At 39.5% G+C, this 25822-nt stretch overlaps 1 protein-coding gene across 1 annotated transcript; it reads right to left on the bottom strand.

The window, feature by feature from the left end:
• Positions 1 to 560: 560 nt before the first annotated feature.
• bsx (brain-specific homeobox) lies at positions 561 to 3072 on the bottom strand. Its single transcript, XM_086307403.1, has 3 exons — positions 2807 to 3072; positions 2181 to 2371; positions 561 to 1825 (listed from the first exon to the last, which is right to left on the bottom strand). Exons 1-3 carry the CDS (start codon positions 3048 to 3050, stop codon positions 1583 to 1585), a joined length of 678 nt encoding a protein of 225 aa, XP_086163529.1. The 5' UTR covers positions 3051 to 3072; the 3' UTR covers positions 561 to 1582.
• Positions 3073 to 25822: the final 22750 nt, after the last annotated feature.

The following is a 25822-nucleotide window of genomic DNA, read 5'->3' as shown; positions in this document are numbered from 1 at the left end:
AAAGATGTATATAACCACAAAAAAACATGAATAGGACACTGACTCAAAATAAATGTCGAAAAATATTATATACGATAATTAAAAATGCCTGGATTTTCGCTTACATTCAATTTTAAGATCAAATTTATTGGCAGAAACACAAACCTGCCTTAAGATGAGGTGTGCATCATGGAATTACTGCTATATTTTCAATTTGGATTTAGAGAAACTGTTGAAAACTGTTCACTGTCTTTTAAAAAGATTTTCGGAACACTTACCAAGCCTTTACCCTAATTACAAAAGCTATTATCGCTTACTTTTTACACCTTTTCGCCACTAATGCGAAGAGAAAAAAAATTGTTTATTGTTTATCTGTAGTGTCCGTTTAATACAACACCCAGAGCATTAAACCGAGTCCACTACATTATAACAAAACAGCCCGCAGTGTTGCAGCGGATGTCCACCCTGATTCTGAATAATCGAACTAGAAATCTTGTTATGACGAGACTTGGAATGTAAAACTCTGCTATCTCCCAGCCTTACAAAAAAGCTTACTTGAATATACTCGTACTCAGGTGTAGTCTGTGGGAGCGTTTGACTTTTCCTAATTTATCCTGTCATTCTTTTGCGTTGGTTGGCTCAAAGCTCAGCGGGCTTCACGCCATCATGCAGGAAACCCAGTAGAGAAGATGATGCAGCCTCGCATTCAAAGCTGAGCTCCATGCTGTGGAGACCGGTTCTTAATGCAAGTGGTTAAGACAGCCGTTTGAACTCCGAGAAGCATCTCACCATGATAACAGGATTACAGCCACATGTTGCGTCTAAACAGTAACATTGCATTCACAGGATTTATGTGGTTACTTAAAAAAAAAAAATCACTCCTTCTGGATTGGAAATGTAAACAGCAAATGCTCCCCGGTAGAAAACATACATGCGCGCGCGCGCACACACACACACACACACACACATAATAATAATAATACCGGTAATAGTAATAATAATAATAACAAAAAAAACGATGTACTGTTAGTTATATTTACAGACAAAAATATATAAATGATGTTTTCATTCAAAACCTGATTTACAAAATCTTCAACAATATCCACACACTGCCAATAACATATACATTTTTCTTAAAGTAACATGGAGAATGTTGTCTGGAATAAAAGTATAGTAAAACATGGGCAGAGCGCTTTTCCACGGGTTTATTTACATTCATTTGTACACTTATTTCCTCCTGAAAATAAAAGACACAACTGTGATGTTTCAAAATAAAATGTCTAGAGACTCATAATAATAATAATAATAATAATAATAATAATAATAATAATAATAATATAGATAATATAGAGAGTTTGCAAAACATAACAGAATAATCCATAGCCTTTATGCAGAGGAAAATTGGCAGTTATATAAAAAAAATTAATTAACAGTGTATTGTACAGCCTGTTCCCCCCTCACTGTAAAACTGCCATTTATATTGGCTAGCTATTTAAAGAAATAAACTTAAAATGATCCTACAGCTGTCTATAGGCTGCATTTACAAAAAGCAAAAAACAAGCAAACAAAAACAAAACAATAAGCCAACAAACAGTGCAGCCTACTATAGTAGATGATCCGGGGAGCAAATGTCATCCTCGATATCCACATCGTCGTCGTTTTCTTCCAGCATATACGAATCCGTCTCGAGGCCGTGTTTCAGCTCCTCTACGCTTTTGTCGTTCAGTTCGCTCTCGCTGGAGTTCTCCGCACATCGCTCCATCTCTCCTGTTGCCTTCCGCTCGTCCTGCGCTTTCCTCAGCTGCTTCTTGTGCTTCATCCGCCTGTTCTGAAACCATGTTTTCACCTGCACGTAAGAAACAAAGACGCACATTAGAAAAGTTTCTATGGCTCTGCTTGTGTGTAAAATATTTTATTATTAATAAATATTAATAAATAAATATTAATTTATTATTAAAACTGAAATGTGTTTTCTGCTACTGTAAACTACAGTTTAACATATGGAGTTTCATTCGAGATATGAAACTAATTCTAATTATCCCATATATTTCGTATATAGGGCTAAATAACGCATTGATGATGTAGCTATTGTTTTGTTTTTCCTTTCTTTTATGTATTATAAAATAAATTAAAAAGGGAATAACTCACTCCACATTTGAGTGTGCGTGTGTGTGCGTGTGCGTTCGCGCGCGCGAGCCAACCTGTGTCTCTGACAGGCTCAGCGCAGTGGCCAGTTCCACTCTCTCAGGTGTGGACAGATACCGCTGAATTTCAAACCGCTTTTCCAGCCCGGACAGCTGCGAGTCAGAGAAAACAGTCCGGGCCTTCCTGCGTCTGCAGTGCTTACCCGGTAACTCTGCGTGGTGCTGGAACAAGGCGGGCATCTGCATTCCTGCCGGCAATAAGAAGAGGTGGTTTGTATTATTTGTATTGTTATTGAAGTATTAAGAAAAATCAGAATATATCCCAGAAATAGGATGAATTTGAGTTTGGTGATGAATTCTTTGCCAAGGTAACAAACCTCGCTATTTGTAATAATAATAATGACATATTTAAAAAAAAAAAAAAAGAAAGAAAAAAAATATAAATAGTAAAACACCTGCATGTTACAGTCGGCTTTAAGATTTGAATGCACTTTGTAGAATACAATAATTAAAATGCATTCAAACAAACACATAATTGAAGCGGTTAAGTCAAATAAAGGATTCCGAGATTTGTGCTTTTCCTCTAAATCGTTATTTAAAAACTAGAGGCAATGTCCAGATAACAGCCCGCTGTGTGTGACAGCTTCCTTGTTATCCCAGGCCTCTGCCTCTCTCTTGCTTACCTGACGTAAAGAAGTACTGGTGGTGCTCCGGTTTGTGGAGAGGATGGTGCGGATGTGGGGCTAATATTGGGGTAGGCATCAGCGGGTATCCGTACTCCAGGATGGGCACCCGGGAAGCCAAGGAGCTACAGAACGGCGACGGGATGACCTCTCGCAGGGGCTTGGGCTTGTGCAATAAGATGTCCTCAATGAAAAACGACGTGGACCTCTGTGTGGGTGCCGCAGATGCGTAGTTCATACTCATTGTGTTACTGTGGATGATTATTTCCTTGCCTTTAAACCTGCATCAACACCTGCCTCTTCCCTCCAAGCCTCTGTCAAATTTAAATGTGGACCCTCTGTGTGACCAGTGAATGACACTATGCCGAACATTCCACAGACACCGGTGGGAGGGCACGTTTGCAATAAGTATTTATTCAGAGACGGTGCCGGATTGGGGATACTGGTTTGCGCATCAGCCAATTAGGGCTTTTGATGGACGGAGGAGAGCCGCGGGGGACGAGATTTTCACTCTGATTGGTTCAGACGGATTCCAAGCTGTCTTTTTATTTATTTATTTGTTTATTTATTTTGGTGGGTTTTAAGATAAGGAGCGCACCTGTGAACAGGGTTAATTTGGAAAGCAACTGGGAATCATCGGGTATGGTTGCGCTTTAGTGGTCGCCAAGCAACTAAGCAGTTTTTGACTTCTGTCCGAGTGAAAACGTTATTCTGTATTTACCCGAATAGAGGATACTATATAAAAATAAATATAACCTACGAACGAGGCCATATTTGTTTCGAAAGTTTTCTTACAGTCTCCAAACAATTCAATCGTTGCATTTAATCATGTGTGAAAATGAAGGCGAGTTTTTTGTGTCTGTCATAGAATATGAACAAGTAGCCGGGAGCTACGGACGTAAGGCAAGACAAATTGTACATGATGTTTAAACTTCCCTTTGTAGTTCAGGTACAAGCCATTTATTACTTTATTAATGTGCTTGGTAAAAACATTCTATACTGCTACATAAATATTCACCCACAAACTCTAAAGGACATAAATTAACAAACAGACTTTGTACTCATTGCAAAGTCATTTTTAAGAAAACAAGATAATAAGGCCACAGAAAAAAGACATCCAACATGGCTAACCGTTTGCAATGTTTGGAACATGACTGAACAAAGGTTGCTGCTTTCTGTCATAAAAAAGATCAATCAATTAATTTTAAGAATGACTTTTTTCTCATTTATTTAAGCGCGAATGGACCACCTGTAACAACCGTCTGAAAAAGAAGAAATCAACTCCTCAGGAAAAAACGAGTTTTTGATTACTTTAATAAATATGTATGAAATAATTAGACGAATAGCTCATGGTCACAAAATACATTGGTTCAACTGTAATAAAATAAAAATAAATTAAATCATGTGAAAGTACAGATGATGTTGTGGGGAGACCGGTCTCCCCGTGGTGTTTAAGAATTGTGCTGTTTCGCCATTTCCCTACAAGCCATAAGAAAGAAACACAGCACAAGTGTATATAGCGCGTGGTAAACTTGAATGAGAGTTTCTTACGTGCACATCGTATTTCACATGTAGCCTAGGCTACCTCATTTTTGACTCCTTGTGTCATCAGTCTGGTATATCTGCTGTCCACGTGAATTGGCCTTTTGATTTCCTTTGACCATATGCTTTTTTCTTTCTTTCTTTCTTTCTTTCTTTCTTTCTTTCTTTCTTTCTTTCTTTCTTTCTTTCTTTCTTTCTTTCTTTCTTTCTTTTACCGTCCAGGACACTGAGTGAAACAATTTCTGCTCTCTTCCTACGTATTAGTACTTTTTGAATTAAGTGACTTAGCTTGTGCCACAGGGAGATAATCTGCTACAGGTCTGTCTTGTCATTCCACCCAAATTGGCTGTAATTGTCGGTATTGAAATCTGGGAGAGTACAAGTGCCGCTCCTGGGCCCATTTTGGATAGAAAGCGCTGCGCTGTAATTTGTTGATATGGTGTTGTCATCACATTTCCAATCAGTGCGCTTAATGTGAAAGTGTCTTAATGCAGGCGGAATTCACGCTGCAATGCTATTAGGCAATTAAGAGAGATGTTAGAGCGGAAGTTGTAATCCTTGGACTGGAGGACAGGATTTCTATTTGATCACACGGAAGGAGAGCAAATTCATTACTGGGAGTCAGTTATGCTAGAAAGGCGCTGTTCTGCTGCATTAGTTTGCATAAGTTTGCTCAGAACGGACGCTCAATAGGCTACACAAATTAATATAGTTGGATGCAAATCAAATGTGTACGATTGCGACACATTTGTGTTTTCTGATATCGCTGAAACCGATAAAAGGTGAACGCCTTTCTAAAAACCCTCTTTACACTTCATATGGGGCAAATATTTCCCTCAGTATGTTAAATAAGGCAGTGAGAAGCAAATAAAATACGATTTTCTGCCTGCTTCATAAAAAACTATGAGATTACACGAGTACGTCAGAATCAAAACACGTCTCCAACGCTCATTTTTAAGCACGTAAATAAAGCTAAGTGGAAGAAAAGGACAGGAACTTTATAAGACAATGTATCCCTGCTGCACCTGCCTCTGATTCATCCCCTTTGTGAAAAGCACCAGGATAAGAAGTTAGTTTTACGTGATGAAATTGGGTTAAGGACGCGTTTTTTGTTTGCTTGCCTTTTAGTGTCCCTTTTATTCATTACATTTTTGCGTTTTTCTGACGTGGCAGGTTCGGATGATTTCACCTATCAATATAGCCGTGCTGGATAGTAAACAATGAATGGGAAGAAAACGCGGTTGTAAATGGGCTTTTTTTTTTCTTTTGAAATTTTTTTTATGCTTTTCTACTCTAGCCGAGCTCTCAAAGCATTTTATTCAACATGCCCCATCCACACAGGTACTTTTTTTTCTTTCTTAAGTGCTTAAGTGCTTTATATCTAACATTCACAATTAGATCACTGTCCAAGGATATTTGGCATGCAAACTGGAGCAGCCAGGGATGGAACCACCAACCTTCCGATTAGTAGATAACCTTGGTTGTAGTTCCTGAGCTACAGTATTGTGTGTGATTCAGTGAGTTTTGTGGGAATTGTATGCCTAAACTCATCAAATGTACTGATTAGGATAATGTAGCAACATTTACAGAGAAGAAAAAAGTCTGTCTACATCACTTGCCCTTACATAAATATAAGCTCAAATATAAATGTAAAGTTTGTTCTCCTACAGTTTTCTTTACTTTTGAAATCATAGATTAAAATACCAGGCTTTAAATGAGGTCAGTGGCTAGTGGTTTTCTTACGAAAAAAAAAAAAGCACATATCTTTAAGTTACCCAAAGCTTTGGATTTGGTAGTCCTCACGTGTCGGGATTGATCACCATCTACAGTATAGTTACGTGAAACAGCTGAACACCTTCCCAAAACCATAAAACACTGCTAAAAACAAGTGAGGAATAAATATACACAAGCCTAATGAAATTGAGTACAACATGCAGAGTCTGTGTATGTATGGCAAAGGAAGAAACATTCTTCCTAATACTTTATTGAAATTAGTTAAGCTCCAGAGGTCATCTGTGTGCAAGAATCCAAACCATGCAGCTCTCATGACCCCCGCTTATTTGTCTTCTAATGTGAGGTGGCACTTCTAGGGCATTCATGCATGTATATATAAATTATACCTGCAAAGAAAAAGGGGTTAGGTTTGTTATACATTATGAAATTGCTCCTACATGCATTTAAATGATTTTCTTTGTCATATTTTCAGTTACCCAAAGAAACATTTTTATAGAACTGTGTAGCTGTATGCAAAGGTGGTGATAGACTATATTCAGTGAGACTGATAAGGACTCAACCGCAGGACTCAAGAATCAGCTGAATACAAGAATTTTAGTTCACCAGGTGTATATGCAGGAAGTGCAGGGCAGTGCTATATACAACAATGTGGGGGACGGGGCTCCAGGGAAATCCAAAGGTTCTCCAACTCTCCACACTCACGACCACAGTTCCTTTCTCCACACTTGACACAAAGATTCACACAGAGAAGGTTATCCAGGAGGTCTGTAGGCGAGGAAATGAGAATGAGTTACAACGTTCACAATAGACACTTGACTGAGCTTGAGCTGTAGCTTGACTCTCACTGACGCATGGTAGACAACAATCCAGCGAAGACCAGCAGACTCCTCCTGGCTTAAATGCTGATTGCCTTGATGGGCATCAGGTGTGTTCCCCTTCAGTGGGCTGAGGGCGTGAACCCACAATGAGTTCCACCCTGGCAACAGAGAGGAGGCGAGAGAGAGCGAGAGAGAGAGAGAAAGGTAGAAACGGCGTCTTGCTGATCCCCCACGCCGTGACAGTTTTCCATAGTAGTTAATAGTTACACCAGTGAGCATAGACATACCTAGAAACACTAAAAAACCTGTGCCGAAAAAGGTCAAGGAAAATGAGAAATAAAAAAACAACACCCCCTTTTTTCAAAAGATTGTTGCTGTGTACTCATCAATGGTATTCAATATGTTAGCATGAATTATCTTTAGTAGGACAGGGTGAGCCATTTATATGGATACACCGTAATAAAATGGGAATGGTTGGTGATATTAAAGTCCTGTTTGTGGCACATTAGTATATGTAAGGGGGCAAACTCCTCAAGATGGGTGGTGGCCATGGTGGCCATTTAGAAGTCGGCCATCTTGGATACAACTTTTGTTTTTTTCAATAGGAAGAGGGCCAAGTGACACATCAAACTTATTGGTAATGTCACAAGAAAAACAATGGTGTGCTTGGTTTCAACGTAACTTTATTCTTTCATGAGTTATTTACAAGTTTCTCTTTTTTCACAGTCATTGACATGTTGAAGAGGTTAACACGTGAGGAGCGGATCGAAATTGTGTTGATATCTGGTGAACGCAGTAACCGGGTCATTGCAGCAGATTCCAATGCAAGACACTCTACGAAACCACCCATCTCCCATGCTACAGTTAGCAAACTGCTTGCTAAGTTTCATGAAACTGGTTCAGTGTTGGATTTGCCAAAATGTGGACGCAAGGAAACTGTCACCAATGAAGAAACATCAGTGGCTGTCCTAGCTTCATTCAACAAGAGCCCACAGCGTAGCACTCGCCGCATGTCACTGGAGAGTGGCATTAGTCGAACATCCCTTCGGCGGATATTAGCTACTCACAAATGGCACCCTTACAAACTCCAGCTACTGCAGCATCTCAACGAGGATGACCCAGATCAGGGCACAGAATTTGCAGAATGGGCAAAACAAAAATTGGAACAGGACCCTCAGTTCATGCAGAAGATTTTGTTCAGTGATGAGGCAAACTTTTATGTAAATGGTGAAGTTAACCAACAAAACCACCGCTATTGGTCTGACACTAACCCACATTGGATGGATCCCTCCAAGATTGTTGGAACAACAAAAATGATGGTTTGGTGTGGTATATGGGGAACAACGATAGTGGGTCCATTCTTATCAATGGAAACCTCAAGGCCACTGGATATTTGAAATTGTTACATGATGATGTGTTTCCCTCTTTTTGCACTAAAGCTGGCACGTTCCCTCAGTTTTTCCAGCAAGATGGTGCACCACCTCATTATGGGTGCCAGGTCCGAGCATTCCTAGATGAACAGTTTCCTGGAAAGTGGATTGGTCATTGTGGGCCAGTTGAATGGCCCCCAAGGTCTCCCGATCTGACCCCCCCTTATCTTTGGGGTCATCTGAAGGCAATTGTCTATGGTGTGAAGATACGAGATGTGCAACACCTGAAACTACAGATACTGGATGCCTGTGCTGGCATTTCTCCTGCGGTGTTGCTATCAGTGTCTGAAGAGTGGGAGAAGAGGGTTGCATTGACAATCCAACACACAATGGGCAGCACATTGAACACATTTTATAAGTGGTCAGAAACTTGTAAATAACTCATGAAAGAATAAAGTTATGCTGAAACCAAGCACAACATTGTTTTTCTTGTGACATTACCAATAAGTTTGATGTGTCACATGGCCCTCTTCCTATTGAAAAAACAAAAGTTGTATCCAAGATGGCCGACTTCTAAATGGCCACCATGGTCACCACCCATCTTAAGGAGTTTGCCCCCTCACATATACTAATGTGCCACAAACAGGACTTTAATATCACCAACCATTCCCATTTTATTACGGTGTATCCATATAAATGGCCCACCCTGTAGAACAACAACAACAAATTATATAGTTGAATAAGGCTACTCGAATTATGAAGAGCAAAGTGTTAAAACAGGAGCTTAATGCAGCCTCTTAGACATGAATACTGTCTTTTTTGAACACAGGCGTGTGTGCTTTGTTGTGAAACTGTCCTGATAATGGAATAATTACAAAATAAGTAGTTTGTGACTAGTGCATCCTTTTTCTAGTGTCAGGTATTGATAGCTGGACTCATTTAAGGTCAAATCCAATTCAAATTACTGCTTGTACTGAAACAACAGAAGGAAGCACATACTTACATGTGATGAAAAACAATATGCCTGCAGCAAAGGTTTTGTCAAACCTGTCAAAAGAGGAGTAATGGATGAAAGCTGTAATGCCAATGATGATGCCAATGACAGATCAGAAGAGAGATGATCCGTCCACTGGGCGGTGGACAAGGGCAGAGGTCAAAAGGAATCACTTGTAGGGTCAGTGCAAGTAACCACAGATGGAAATTCCAAACCTACGAATCCCGAAGAAACACATGAACACCAATCAAATTATATTTAGAAACTTGCAGTTTTTAACACACAGATTAAAAAAATAATAGGCTCTCGTATTTTATGGTTTACAACAAGAGCAATTAATGTTTTTGTGGTTTCAAATTCTGTGATCAACCGAAATCTAATGAAAAAAAAAAATCTCTGTTACTCTTGATGACACATGAGTTAAGAGATACTGTGTATGATTTTCAGAATGCAATGATTTTCAGTGTTGTTTGGTATTTTAGCAGTATGCACTCTGGATTTGGGAACTGAAAACCCAGACTTAGCATCATTTACCATGTAGCAATAATGTTTGAATATGTATAGAATGTGGTTTCCAGTGTTGGGAAGATTACTTTTAAAATGTATTCCACTACAGATTACAGAATACATGTTCTAAAATGTATTTTGTAACATATTCCGTAACATTACTCAATGAGAGTAATGTATTCTGAATACTTTGGATTACTTAATATATTATCCTGCTTTTTACAACTACATGAATGTACTATTGCTGTGTGATTTATTACTATTACTGAAGGTTACTCGTGATACCAATATGAACTAGATTTTTAAATCTTAATATAAAATGAGTAACAGTAGAGTGGACATTAGGTAAGGCTGCACTTTTTGCAGCGATCTCTTATAGAAAACTATTCTGCGCGTATATAAAACAGGTCCGCAGCTCTGAACCGTAGTAAAGGGACCTCTGGCTAGTACAGGTTTGTAGCTGAAAACTTGCTTTACTTTGTTGTCTGGGTCAACCGTCGAGTCTTGATAGCTTACTTACAACTGGGCTCGTCAGGCACTCTTTTTGGCTGCAGTGCGGCCGCAAGTAGAGGTAAAATGGGCTGTGAGATTAAGACACGGCCCATTAGATCTTCTTAATGCGTGTTTTGTTTGCGTTTCCACCAGCGTAGAATTACCAGAAATAGAGAGGGCGTAGCCTAACATGTGAAACTGGAAAAGACCACCGTGTAATCCATTTATTTCAACAAAGTAACTGTATTCTGAATACCACCTTTTTAAACGGTAACTGTAACGGAATACAACAACTGTAACAACATTGTCATCCCCTATGTAGCCGGTGTATCAGAGAAACTCAGGAGAGTTTTCTCCAAGCATGACATCCCAGTGTATTTCAGACCCAGCAACACGCTCAGACAGAAACTGGTTCACCCGAAAGACAAAACGCCAAAACACAAACTTAACAATGTGGTGTATGCTGTACAGTGCAGCGAGGAATGCTCAGACCTCTACATTGGAGAGACCAAACAGCCACTTCACAAGCGCATGGCACAACACAGAAGAGCCACCTCCACAGGACAAGACTCAGCAGTCCATCTGCATCTTAAGGATAAAGGACACTCTTTCGAGGATGCCAATGTTCACATTTTGGACAGAGAGGACAGATGGTTTGAAAGAGGAGTGAAAGAAGCCATCTATGTCCACTGTGAGCGACCATCTTTGAACAGAGGCGGTGGTTTACGACACCAACTCTCTGCCATCTATAATCCAGTTTTGAGATCCCTTCCCAGACGCCTTAACGCCCACTCACATCCTGGGCCATCTGACCTCAGGAATTCGCATGATAAGGTGGGGCCAGGTTTCACAATGAACACACCCGAAACTCTGGCTGATTGGGACCCACGCCCAGTTTCCCACCTTGGCTCAGGCAATTAGAGGATCATCAGGGGGTCCTTTTGTCCCTCTGTGGGGGGTCACTCCCACTAGGTTTATATCTGGGACTCTCCACCATTTGACCTTAGAACTGAAGAAGCTTCTCGGATGAGAGGTGAAACGTCTTCAAGCAACTTAAAGAAGTCCAGACGCTTTTCTTTGCAAGCTCCTTTGTAACGGAATACAGTTACTCATATTTTGTATTTTAAATATGTAATGCTGGTACATGTATTCCATTACTCCCCAACACTGGTGGTTTCATATTGTCTTGCTGAAATAAGCAAGGCCTTCCTTGAAAAAGATGGAGTCTGTATGGCAGCATATATTTCTCCAAAACCTAAATATACTGTCAGACCACAGAATGCTTCATGTCCGTCCATTAGAAATAAGCTTAGTGTAACTATTTGTCCACACAGTCTTTCACAGAGATGATCACCTATCTTTAATTCTGAAAGGGAAGCATTTCCCCGGTGTACAGTAACACCACAAGCTCTGGTGCATGTAGTTATTGGACTGCCGATATTGCATCCAGTAATCGGTTGCTGTGGAAACAATGAGGAGGATGTTCTCCATGCCTGCACAGAACAACCCACCACCCATAAAGCTGTACATCCTGCACCTGCAGAGACAGACAGTAGCATGGCACATAAGGTCACTTAGCATCAGTGGTTATGGACAGGGTTCCCTCCTCTCCATCTCACACACACACACACACACACACACACACACACACACACACACACACACACACACACACACACACACACACACACACACACTTCAGGGAGTGCAGGTCTAAGTGTCAGTAATTGCGTTATAATGAACATATTATTTCTACTGGATTGTGCTCCGGGGTTGCCTATGTGTACGTTTCTCTTTGTTCTCTAGGGGATCAATCCCTGAAAATAGCCCCGACCCTCAATGCACACACACACACGCACATATGCACACACACAGACATGTCTGGCCTATCAGGTCCAGCAGTGCTTTGATACTTGATACATCTATTGCTCATTCTTACACCTCAATGCAACATCCAGTACCCATCGTCAATGACAGTTTTGGTGAGAAAGGGACTTTAGATATATATCATGTTATGTCTGAAACCTGAACAAGCTGTTTACTTAAGAGCTGTCTGTATTCATTAAAGTGCTCTGTAGTTCCTTTGAGTAACATTTAACCCTGAGCATCCTCTACAACAACAAACACAGTGCTCAGACAATAGGCCAGGCTGCCTGTCAGCCAATCAGCACTCACCAGTTTTATGGTGTTGGAATCTGCTGAAAAAACAGAAAAGCTAAAGTAATACTAATGTCTGTACGGTTTTAAATGAAATTACAGGGCTGAACTTACTGGAGAGTAAGCCAGACATTAAATCACTATCTTTCCTGTTCTGCTTCTAACATTTTTACCACATTATAAAAACAGTATCACAATTGTCACACTTTAAAGAAAAATCTTAATATTCCTGCTCAGGATAAATGTTTTCAAAATGCATTCAAAATTCAGAAATGGATTTTAATGGATTTAAATTACATTTGCCGTAAATGTGTGATGTGATATTACCACTTACACTGTGCTAAAGTATTATAAATAATTTTATCTTATACATTATTAGGAACATTTAATCTTTTTGTCAAGATCACAAAATGTGTTTCAGTTTTCTATAAACCAAAAGAAAGTGATACAATTAGAGAAGCAATTTACTTTGAAACAGAGAACATAGATCATATCATCACGCTGTCACAAATCATTTTTCTTTACACTGTGAAGACAGTATTTCTTGCAGTGTTAACAATTACAGTAACTAGAACAAAATGTCTTGCTAACAACATAAAGTGAAAGTAAAAGCGAATAAAAAAGAGTTGGTTTACAAAAACCAACTTGAGATATGATTAATTTCAGTTTCAGATCTCAATTCCTTTCCATGATGAGTTTGTCGGTGGCTGCATTTCCCCTGCACATTGGCCCTGATAGCAGCACATTCATTTATTTTCATTACTGATAATCTCTTAATGCAACCAGCTCCTCCCCTACCTTCCCTGTGCACTCATGCACCTTGTAGAACAGAGTTTATTGTGGAAGAAATGCTTGATAAATATGGATAAGCAAAAGCAAAACAATGGAGCTGAAAAGCCAAGAGAGAAAAACCAAAGGAAAACAGATGCAACAAAATGTGTCAAATTAACCGTCATATTAGCAGTCCGGGTGGCTGCTACACTACCAGCAGAGGTACCAACAGAGGCTACGGTTGCCAGCTCTAGCGGTGAAGTGTAGGAAGGATTGCAGTCCAAAAAAGGGTGAGGAAGGTGTAATTAATATGGTAAATAAAATAGATAGAAGGACACAAGTAGGAAAGAAGAGATTCGAGTAAAATGAAGGTTTACATTGACCATGAGCCACTCCTAAAGCTAAAATGTAGCCTTTAATTGTGACATGCTGCACTGCAGTGCAACTAAGATGTCCTACTAAGATGATATCATATATACCATCATTAATTGACATCACTCCGGCCTCTCTTTCTGTCTATTTGAGCCTAATTGTTGGGTAGAAGTGGAGGAGAGAAAGATAGAAGACCAGTCTGTAAACTATTTTACTCACCCAAGTTCTGCTATGACAGAGGATTTAATTTCCTTTTCTTCCTTTTTCTTTTTTTGCATGTACTACCCAGTATTACCATTGTTCTGCAGAATTGCACGCATATGTGCACATATTTAAGAAGACTATCTGTGCTGTTTTGACTGCTCATGATGGGCTGCCGGGACCAAAAATGCAAATGCCAGAGCTAATGTTTTGTCCCAGTCCAGCACTGAACTCATCATATCGTAAACAGGAAACAAAGGAAACAACAAAGTCACAAAGTTCATTGTTCAGCTGGTCGCCATAGCAGTTTATCATCTGTCCTTGCTTCCTTTTCTGTCACTCTAAGACTCTGCATGTCTTTCCTCACTACATCCACGAATCTTCCTCTTTCCACTGGCTACCTACTTCTAGTACAAATTACAATGTCCTCTGCAAATGTGATACTCCATGGTCTAACCGAGGTTGTAGTCCATGGTCAGACATAATTAGTCCTGCATGAACCTCACATACTTCTCTGCCACTCCTGACTTCCTCAGGCAGTATTGCATTTGCCCTGTTGGCACCCTATCTGTCATATACTTTCTCTAGATTCACACTAACACAGTCCATCTCCTTCTGTATACTTCTCCACCAATATTCTGTAGTGCTCTTTCTTTGCATGAAACTGTACTGCTGCTCACTGATCCTCACTGATTTTTTTTCCACACAAACAAGTTATTAAAAAAATTCAATTAAACTTTATTTATACAGCACCAAATCACAACAACAGTTGCCTCACGGCTCTTTATATTGACCCAACAATAATACAAACATATTTGAAATAAATTCAGAATAAGATTACATTTTTAAATGAGGTGTTATTAATTCATATTTTTCCTTAGTTATTTTGTTAAACAGATGTTTCAAAGGCAACAAGCCAAACAGAATCAGACTCTGTGTATGTTCCCTTATAACGATAGCCTTAGTCAGCCCATATAAAAGTTAAATTATTGTGTAAGCTGTTTAAGACAAATTAACTGGCATATATAATTGGAAACAACAAGAATTTTTTTTTTGATTAAAAAAAATTCTACATGATTGCCTTAAGCAGGGAGTACATGTTCTGTGCCTATGAGGTCTGCAAGAGTCTGCCAGGGTGCCCCCAGTAACATAAATTTCATATGTCACTGGTTAGCATGAGGGTCAATATGGACATCTGCTCCCAGACGATCAAAAATCAGCAAAGTAAAGAAACAAATAAAGAACAATAGCATCCTAAACCACATCAGAGAATAAAAGAGTTAAATGTGGATTATTAAACATTAACATAATTTCAGAAGTATGCATTGTTTATGTAAAAGACAGAACTATTAAATTCTATTTTAGTGCTGTAAATACTTATCTAAAAATGGATGCAATGATTGAAAATGATACAAAAATAAGAGTAAAAGAAGTGTTTCTGTAATTGTACATAGATTTGTTTCTTGTTGTTCATTAACAGTTTTTTGTAAAGAGAATTTGTGGCGGGAGTGTTATTCCTTATCTTTTTTAAACAATTTTTGAAAAAAACTTCTATAAATGCACAAGATAAGGAGTAACATTCCTGCCACAAATGGTCTTTACAAATTCTTTTTATGCTTTAATTGGTAATATAAGAAAAAAACTAATCACTGATTACTAATTGTATTTTGTATTTAATTAATCAGATGCCTCTTCAAGAAAAAAATATGAAAAAGGGAAGAATACCAGTTTCAGCAGGTGGCTGCTATTTTACTTTTTTTTTTTTACCAGTCATTCCCTGGTAACAAAAATTGTGTGAATCGGCTCTCACCTGTGAAGAGAATGGGATGTGAGTGCCAGCCCAGCCAGTTCTGGTATTTTCTGGAATAGGAATGGATGTGCACGGTGCTGGGCTGTAAGCACAAGTCCTGGTAGTGTTTCTTCTGTTCCTTGTTGTTCAAAGGTCCTACTGGTCCTACAGCTTCTTTAGCCCTGTCCTTCTGTCCTCATGTAACATCCTGTCTCCTCGTCTTGATACTCAGCGACACAGCAAATCATTTTGCAGCTGGAAAACAACCTGTGCAACCTGAATAGACTACTTCCACCTTCTCTTGCCAGCAGTAGTGACAAGGATACTAGCAAAATGCAAAACTAGAAAAAAACAGTCAAACAAATTAGGAGAAAGCAAAAGGACTTTGTCCTCCTTTCCTGGTTGGGAACTGTTTCATTGTTTCACAGTAAACCTGAACTGTACTTGTTGTCAGAGCCTCTGGGCTCCAACAGAAAACAACCATGGGAGAAGGGAGACTGATTAGTGGGAAAGCTATCTTATTGAAGTTCTGGATGAAAGAGAGAGAAATGGCCAAGTCAACCAGGAGGAACAGGAGACTATGAGAAAATCAGGAGGATCAGCTGGAAACAAAAATGGACTTAGGAAGTGCTAGAAGAGTTAATGTAGGACTTATTGCAAAAATATTTCCCATATAATATTTCCCAAGTGAAGTTGTCATGCAGTTTTACATGTAGCTCAAATATATATAGTTAAAAACAGCTGTATATTTGTGAATGATCCTCATGACCTTTATTGTCACCTTTGAATTGGAATCTTTGGAGTGTTTTGGTAAAGAACACTTTATTTTTAATTGTAGTAATGTTATAAAGTAATGTTATAGTTTAGTGATGAATTACAAATCAAGACTGTTAAATGTAATTAACTTGTTACAGTGCTATAATTTTCTTTTGTTAAATGATAGAAATTCCTCTTTCTGCACTGGTGACTCTGAAGGTAAATGGAGCTGGCAGCTCACACCAATACAGATCCTTTTGCTGTGCTCGGACATGATGTTTCCTTCATTCTGACTATCATCTGGCTGTATTTGCTCCTGTTGTGCCTCCTTCCCATATCCAGCTGTTGCCCGTTTGCTTTGACACACACACACACACACACACATACACAAACCACGAAGATGAAAGGAGAAGAGTAGCTCCATTACCTGCATTACAGCAAGTTGCTCAGACCAATTGACAACAACAAAATGCCCCAGAAAAAGCATTTTTTCTCCCTGAGATTTGAGTGCTGTACTTACATCTAACTTCATTTTTATAGACCACAGCCTATTTTCTTCCATCTAGAGTGTGGCTGCCAGGAGGGCATTTGATATCTTCCCATGCACCATCAAAGTGGACAATATGCCTCCATGACAGAAGAGCAAATCCATGTTTTCTTGAATCCATCCAGCTTTTGAGAGATTAATTTTGTTATGGAAAGTCTACATTTATGTGGTATCATCTGTGGGTAAGGAGGGAAGGTAATGTGGTGAAAATAATTACAAAGATTGTGTGGCTAGCATCCATGCATTGTTGTGGTAAAGTAACTAAAGCTTAGAGGTATATCAGAAATCCTCCTGCACACAGCCTTGTTCATGTGCACCTGCTGTCCGAGCTCAGCGATCCACACGCTCACATGCCAATTTCCTTCTTCATAAGTGGTTTTTAAAGTTTCTGCTTATTTTGCACTTACACGATTACAGGATTTGATGCTTAAGGAAATGATCTGTGTATTGTTATGGTACTTTAGCAAACTGATTATATAATTCTTTTTAATAAAAGACAGTGTTTTTTGTTCCCTGATTTTCCTATAGTCCACATCTGCAGTTTTTAGGTACTTATACTAAATTTGACAAATTCAGGGGCAAAGCTGTTACTAAAATTTTCTTATGAAATGATGGCAACAGTCAAGTATTCACAGATTCCATATAACAAAGAAAATATATCTTGTTCAAAATGTCCTCTTCTATTCAATTCAGTTCAATTTTATTTGTATAGCACCAAATCACAACAACCATTGCCTCAAGGCTTGTAGTATAAAGCTAAAACCTGTTCTAATATAACCAAAAGACTGGAAACAGATTCTACATGTTGATATACAAAAATCAGTTTGCAGAGATGACATGACATTAATAGGCTAATCAACCAATTATTAGACCATTAAAACCAGCCCAGATCCCAATGGGGTTAAAAAATATTTATCTTAGTGCAAATAAATCTTATTGAACCTGCACCTTCATGGCTCAGTAAAACATGTCTAAAAAAATCCATTCACTTTTATTGTGTCTATGCTACTTAAACAATGGCCCACAACCAGTTTCAAATAGAAGTGTGTCTTTTGTCCCATCCTTCTCCCCTAACCACAAACTGGTCGTGGGAGATGGCTGCCCCTCCCTGTCTGGAGATTTCTTCCTGTTAAATGGGAGGTTTTCCTTTGCACTGTCACCAAGTCCTTGCTTACAGGGGGTTGTCTCATTATTGTAGGATCTTTACCTTACAATATAAAGCACCTTAAGGTGACTGTTGTTTTGATATGCTATGATATCATCTGTGTTCCCTTCTGTATATAAATAAATTTGAACTGAGTTGTGCTGAACTCCAAATGTGTTTTTGTTTTTCACTGCTAGGATACATTTCTGTTTGGTTCATGTAGGGTGAGATTTATAATTGGATTTATTATTGGATTTTTTTATTGGAATTATAGAAGTTGTATGAACCCAAATGATGTGCAAAAGAAAAATTGCCTAACTTGTCCAGTTGATAAACTTGCATTTACTCAAGCTGAACTGTACCTGACTGTTTTCAAACCAGTTATAGCAAGTACAAGCTGATAAAGATGAAAGAGACATCATCACTCGAAAGACTTGAAAGATGATTATGAATCAGGTTTACAACACAGTGCCTGCACTACTAAAGCAATATTACTAGGATATTATTGGTAATATTATTTTGTTGTATGAAGGTATGCATTTTGGGCATTAACTCATTCACAACTGAAGTTTCAAACATCTTTATATGTAAAGTCACTAATGATTAATATTATTTAAAAAAAAAAAAAGACCTTCCAAAATACTTGAGTCATTTTTTTTGCTTGTTACTTGCATCAACTTTTGTTTTCTAAGGATATAATATATCTGTATTTGTATTTATAATCAAAATGTCATCTTTTGTTTCTCTTCTTTTACGCCCTCTCAGCCAAATATACTCACTAACAGATTTCACTCTATTAGTCAGAAGTTCTGATCCATCTACCTACTAATGGAACAAGCCTATAGATTGTGCAAGAATAGAAGTATGAAGGTGGTGGATATGAACCAAAAACTGAGAGTTATTTTCCAGCTGTGCTGTTCACAATACACAAGGCCGCAAAAACCTATAATGGCCTCTGAAAGTTATCGACATTAGTGGGCAAAATGCTTCTGAATCTTTACGTTCCAGCCACGCTTTGCCTAAATGCTTAAATCAACTCTGTGGAATTGAATTTTCAAGCCTTCAAATGGCTAATTTGTGCAGCAAGTGCTTTCAGCGTTTCCTCGGCAAATGAACGGCCGCTCTAATCATAAGAGCATGTGGATGGTGGAGCCTCTCCACACCCACCCATGAGACAGCCCCGTGGATGGGGAGAGAAACCTTTCCACTTAACCACTTAAATGAATATATCAAGAAACTAATTTACCATTTTAATTGTGTGATTTAGGAAGACGCTACTTCATTTGCCCCTCTTCCATCTTGCTTGATTTCCAGTGTGAGCACACATTAGATTGATCTATGAAAGACTGCAGAAATCACAACACTTAAGTCTTTTCATTTTCTCTCCCTAATTAAATAATTGAAATTCCTGTCAGTGTCTGCACTTAAGTCACACACAAACATCGTAGGCATGCCGTGTAGCTGAATGAATCGTGAAAGGCTTGTTTTTATCTTTGCTTGTTTGTAGCCTCTCTTTTCTTCACCTTCGACTTTTTTTCTTTTTTGTCTTCCGAGAGCCAAAGATTCGCTCCATCTGTCAAGCCGAGAAATAGATCAGTGCATCCATTTTGTTGAGATTTGCCTGTCCCATTAAGTGATTGCTTGCAGAAATGGCAGGGGACATTTCGTCTGATATGTTCCCTGAAACAGCGCTGGCAGACATTAAGGACACATTATTGAGGCCCATTTTCTCCCAGCCACAAGGATATCCATTAGAGTGGCACACAGCCCTAAATTTTTCCATTTTCTCTCTCACCAAACTTGACTTTACACATTATTTCTGCTTCTGTTTTGTAATTTGCAGCCACAAATTATATCAGGGAAAAGCCATCTCGTAGCATGTGGCTCCTCTTCTTAGGGCTATTTGTCAAGACTTGATTCTGAAGTGTCAAAATGGGCCCATCGTTAGAGCTAATCATGACTGACAGCAGGGTGCTTTAAAGTCTGTGCAAGTTGGCTCACATGGAAAACTTTTTATGTGTGTAAGTGCGTGTGAATATTTGTATGCGTATTTCAGTTGTGGATTTTGTTGCTATTCCCTTGCATAAACAGGACATGGCTTATTTAAAATGATGCTACAGGTGGAGGCCACATCCTTTCTGAGACACAGTATCTGACCAAATATTACTCAGAGCAGTGTCCAATGTTGTCTTTTTGTTTTAAAAAACAGAACAAAATTCTCAATTCACAGTAATAAATGGACAATGACGAGGCAAGAAATAAAAAAATAAAATAAAATACAATAAATATAATATAATAAATAAAATTAAAATATTATATTTGTAAAACAAAGCTTAATTGTACATTTTGTATGCTTTTGTACAGTTGTATGCCTATATAAAGGTGTAGCTGTGCTACAGTTACTCACACAGAGACTCCAGTGTCTTTGTGCTTGAACTAACTGAACTAATATTTCAGTTTAAATTGTTTTTCTATCATTTGATATGCCTGCAATTCACCAGACCAGCTGCCTTAAGGTGCTATATACAGTAAGGCAGAGAAAACCCCAACGATCAAAAGACCTCCTTTGACCAAACACTTGACACCAGTGTAAAGGAACTGTTAGGACTTCACTATATATGCCAACATGGCCACACTTGAACGTGTGCTTAGTGAATATCTCGGGCAAAAGAAACCAGAGGAAGAGGAGCAATCATTGTATGGAAGGACAGATCCTGCACAGAATCTTCCACTGGCAAGTAAGAAGAAGTGGCTGATATAAAAAAAATCCTACTAATGGCTGGACAAAGCTGAACTGAAAGCCATAACCAAGTGGCTACCATAGCATACAGGAATATTTAGACTGAGTACTTCCTGCAGGTCCTGAGGTCAAAGGGGGATATGCCCACTAAGGTGGTTGAGAATGCCTGAGCCCACAGCAACTTTCAGATCTCTTCGAAGATGTTATGGGCTCTGGCTGGGCTATTCAAGGACATTCACATAGTGGATGCAAAGTGAGTGTTATCTTGGCTATATGCTGTTGTCCAACATAACAACAACCATAGGCACAGAGTCCAAGGCCAAGTCCAAGGTCCATTTGAGCAAGTTATCAAGGATGCAACTGCACATTACATCTTCCCTTCAGTTCTTGTTACCAAAAAACATCCTCAAAGCATGATGCTGCCACTACCAAGCGTCCCTGTAGGGATGGGATTGGCTAGGTGATTTGAAGTTTTTTAGGTAAAAAAAACCCCATCAGCGAACAAGTGAAGCGCTGTAAAAACTCTATGGATGCACTGTATATCACAAACGCTATAAACGGTAATATCCTCATCATTTGCTGCACTTCTACTTGCAGCAGCAAGTTCTTAGACTAGGTGAGAAAAGAGCCTTGCTAGTTTCACTGGGGTTCACTACAGCTGGCAGTCTTTTCATCAGGTAATGATACTTTACTTGGATCATAATACAGTTCCTGCTGCACTGTTGAGCACATTTCATTGGGCTTCTTAAAGAAAATGTGCAATTATCTGACAAACGTGTATGTACGCTTTAGCAAAATGATTCCCACTTGATCATGACCTCAGTGCACTGCTTACCCATTCAGAGACAACTCCAGGGTTTTGTGCTATGATAAGCACAATAGCTTGAGAAAATGTATTCAAGACCAGATCCACCAACAAACAGGTCAAGCCTTTTCACAGTGTTGTGGAGAGCACAATCACAGAGGCGTTAGAAGGCAGCTCAAAGGCCACTGCAGCCCCCTACTGAGCTGACATTCTCATCGTGCCTTGCCCATTAATTCTGTCATTGTTGCTGCCCTGGCCTCCTGGAGTCCTATCAAAGACTCAATAACCACTGCTTAACCAAAGTCCATTGCCAATTCCCCCCATCTCCCTCTCCCCTCTCTCTCAGTTGCTTGCTCTCTGCTATAAACCATCTGACAGCATGCTGGTGTGCGGAGCGACTGCTTTTCACTTCGACGTGGCCGGGTTGAAAAGGCCATTATTACCCTGTAATTGTGGGAGTCAAACCCAATTAATCAAATCTGTATGGGGGCAGATGCTTCCCAGTCTAGCCCCCTGCCACACACAAGCTTCGTTTACCCTATTTTCTCACTTGCTGTCACTTCGCTGAGGTTGGGTTAGGCCAGCTCGAGCTCCGATGCAAGACTGGCAGTGCATCAGACCCTGTCTGCTGAGGACATGTTGCTAATTGAATTCCCCCTGGTCATTTGGTCCTTGCAAGTGAGCAAGAAGAATAACAAAAAAACTGCTGTCTCATCTGCTCGGGCCATGTGGAGAAGTAGTGAAATGCCACTCCTATTGGTAGCAAGACAAGGAACAAGAGGGAAACAAAAGAAATTTAATCCACAGGGAAGACAGCAAGAAAAGAGGGGCTTAGGCCCGTTCGGCTGCTTCAGCTGCTTTCAAAGCAACACACCACCCACTGACTCTTACACTTCCTGTCTCTGGGAGGGTCAGCTCTAGGAGAGTAGAACTAAGGCAGTATTTGTGCTTCTGTAGCTGACTCTAGAATGCATCTCAGCCTCTGCTTTTTTTTTGTTTTTAGAAGTGTTTCCAACAAGGGATGATGTAGCTTTTCTAAAAGATTTGTGTGAAAATTCAAAAAACAAAACAAAACACAAAACCCCAAACAAACTGTAATTTGTTATTTGTTAAATTATGTTTTTAGTTTAACACTATAACATTGAACAGAAATAACTGATGAATATTGTTTTATTGGCTTTTTTTCTATACTTGAAACATTACAGGATAAAATAAAAATTTACATCAGGTAATCACTGGCAATCAGACAGTCATTTGAAGTGACACAACAGGTATTAACCTAATTTTAAACTGACAATGGCCACACTGTAAAAACAATAAGTTAATCTAATGAGAAGTGTGGCAGTTACTGCAGTCATTTCAGCCTTTCTTGGGCTAATAGAGACTGTGAACAAGTAGGACATTGTTAGGGGGTCACCCCAGGGGATTGCATGAATAAGAGCACTCACCCAGTTGATCTGAATGTGTGTGATCTCACGCCTCTTTCACTCCCATCTTTGTTACTTTCAAAAGGGGTATGTCATAATGGGTCAGTGGACACACACACCCATCTACATGTGTGTGTGTTTGGAGGGTCTAGTTGGGGGGGGTGAGGGTAGGAACAAGCTTCTCCTTCTGTTTTTTACTGATAGAATAGAGATTGACAGACCACGTGACTTTCGCGCATTGCATGCCGGGAACTCGTGGCAAAACAATCCAAGTACTGCATCAAATGCAAGTGTTTGCAGCACCGCAAAATGTTCATTCTCCGGTTCCAATACCTTCTTGCTTTTTCTTTGCCCCCCCAAAAAGGTATGTACAAAATGAAGGAGAACAATGCCGGTCCGTACAAAGACAGACTTGATGAAAAGTCAAAGAAAAGATACGAGGAAAAAATCAAACGAGTGAAAGGGTTAGACCCTTACGAGCACACAGAGTGGACAAAAGACGTTAGCGTGCTGCCCAACTTTCACCACGCTCATATTTATAATTATACGCTTCTTGGAGTGAGTGCATACACTCATGAAGTTTAGTAACTTCAGGTCACTGCAACAAGCCCAGGTACAGTTTACCGACGGATGGGTGCAGGACCTTGAAATGCACCGTGTAGAACGAAAGACCATCGTACGAACAAACGTAAGTTTACCAGTCTCACAAATCGTCTTCATAAATACACATCGTTAACAGTTTATTAATGGGAACTTTGAGCTAAACGGTAATTAATTAGTAGTGGAAATAATTTCTGGTACGTGTTACAGAAATGTAGCAGTGACAATAATATTGTATGGTGTAATCCTACTGTGCAATTAGTGATACAAAAAAAACGGCTTTATCCTGTGAATAAAAGTATATGTTTTTGTCAATGTACCATGGTAATAACAGAAGCGAAACGCAATATTCTGTCAGGACAATTCACTATTTATGCACAATAAACAAAGGAGCATAGGGCGACAATTTCTGTTCAGCGCCAGACTTGCTTGTAACCTATATCACCAATTATGTTATAAAAATGACGTATTAACTACTACAAAACTCTGACCTTTGTGGAAATGCTTGGAGCAGACTAACATGTGAGCTGGAGTGTTCTGGGACGTTATATTTGGTCTTTGAATCGCTGCAATCCAGGCCATCCGTCGCCTCTTTGTTACTTCGGAAACATGACTTGAACAACGTAATCCGATAACAACTGATCTCTTTACCCGTCGGCTTCCCGTGGCTGTCATGCGACCGGCTATTGCAGTTAATAATACAACAGCTTCTTGCCATTTTTTGTGTTTCTTTTTATCGCTGTGTAACTGATTTCAATTGAAAGCCTGTGTGCGCTAGTACCGCTTGCCACGAGTTCCCAGAATCCTTTGCGGTTTTACTCCTGAATGACGTCACATTTTCAATCTCTATATACAAACCTGGACCCCAGGTGCGCAGGGTTTGTAGTTTTGAATAACCCCGGCTCTTCTCCACATGCACTCACACTCTTAAACAAGGGAGTGGTCCTCCTCTCTGATACTTTTACCACCTATAACCTCCGATAAGTCATTTCTCGTTCTGCAGCTTTTGTGAGTATTATTCAAATGACCAAAAACAAAAGACTTATGTATGTTTATATTGTTATTTACTTATTTACTGATGTTACTGATAGTGAACTTTATTTTGTTCATAAGGTTAATTATTAGAGTTGCCAACTGTCCTGTAAAAAACTGAATCGTCTCGTATTCAGAGAAAATATTACGCGGTTCGTATTGAGGTGAAAAGGAACCCGATTTGTCCCGTACTTCAGCTAGAATGACACCCTCCCCCCTCCCCACAAAGCTGGAGTTATTCTGTGTCTTTACGCTGCAGCTGTCTCTTCTTCTCTCATTCTCTCCCTCCTCTTTCTCCTGTTGCTACTTCAATCATGAAACTGATCAATGATCAGCTGATCGGCTTTTCTCTCTTATTTGTTTATCGCTCACTTTGTGCCAGAAAGAGGAACCCAGCGGAGGTCGCTTTAAACAACAGCAGCATGTTTAAGTTTGGTCAGCTCTTGTTAGAATTTATTTAATATTACTTTCTAGTATCAGCGGATGTTTGCTGGAGCCACAGCTGTAAAGCTGCTGGTCATGATATCGGTTTGGATATGTGGTGAGAGGGAAACATGAATAATAATAAGAATAATAATAATGGATTTCATTTATATAACGCTTTTCTAGGCACCCAAAGCGCTTTACAATTCCACTATACATTCACTCTCACATTCACACAGGCAAGCTACAGTTGTAACCACAGCTGCCCTGGGGCAGACTGACAGAAGCGAGGCTGCCATATCGCGCCATCGGCCCCTCTGGCCAACACCAGTAGGCGGTAGGGTAAAGTGTCTTGCCCAAGGATACAATGACCAGGACAGAGAGAGCAGGGGGATTGAACCGGCAACCTTCCTGTTACAGATGAGCTTCCCAACCCCCATGGTCGCCCCTGTCATGAAGATGAAACCAGGAGATGTCCTTACTGAATCATCAGAGCTGAACAGGTGATGGAGAAACGGGTTTACCTTTTAGGTGACATGAATGAGTTGAAGGGAAGTTATGAACTGTTTGAGAGACAAATAACACTAGGATCCTTTTTTTAATGTAGCTGACAGCTGGTAACTGTGCAGGGGCGGGTCTAGCAAAGTTTTGCCAGGGGGGCCAGGTAGGGCATTAACAGGGAAAGGGGGGCACAAAGAAATACTTTTCTTTCTTATTCTCATTTAAAATATCTAGCTTTTAACATATAATTATCTGAATCTTACAACAAATGATTGACAGATTGATACATATATA

The sequence above is a fragment of the Aulonocara sp. 'chitande type north' Nkhata Bay genome, linkage group LG10, assembly GCF_057382095.1.
Source record: "Aulonocara sp. 'chitande type north' Nkhata Bay isolate Kocher_YH1m ecotype deep benthic linkage group LG10, A_spYH_male_GT1.1, whole genome shotgun sequence".
NCBI lineage: Eukaryota > Metazoa > Chordata > Actinopteri > Cichliformes > Cichlidae > Aulonocara > Aulonocara sp. 'chitande type north' Nkhata Bay.
Note: the sequence above shows the minus strand (reverse complement) of the source record. Positions and strands in the feature narration are given on the sequence as shown.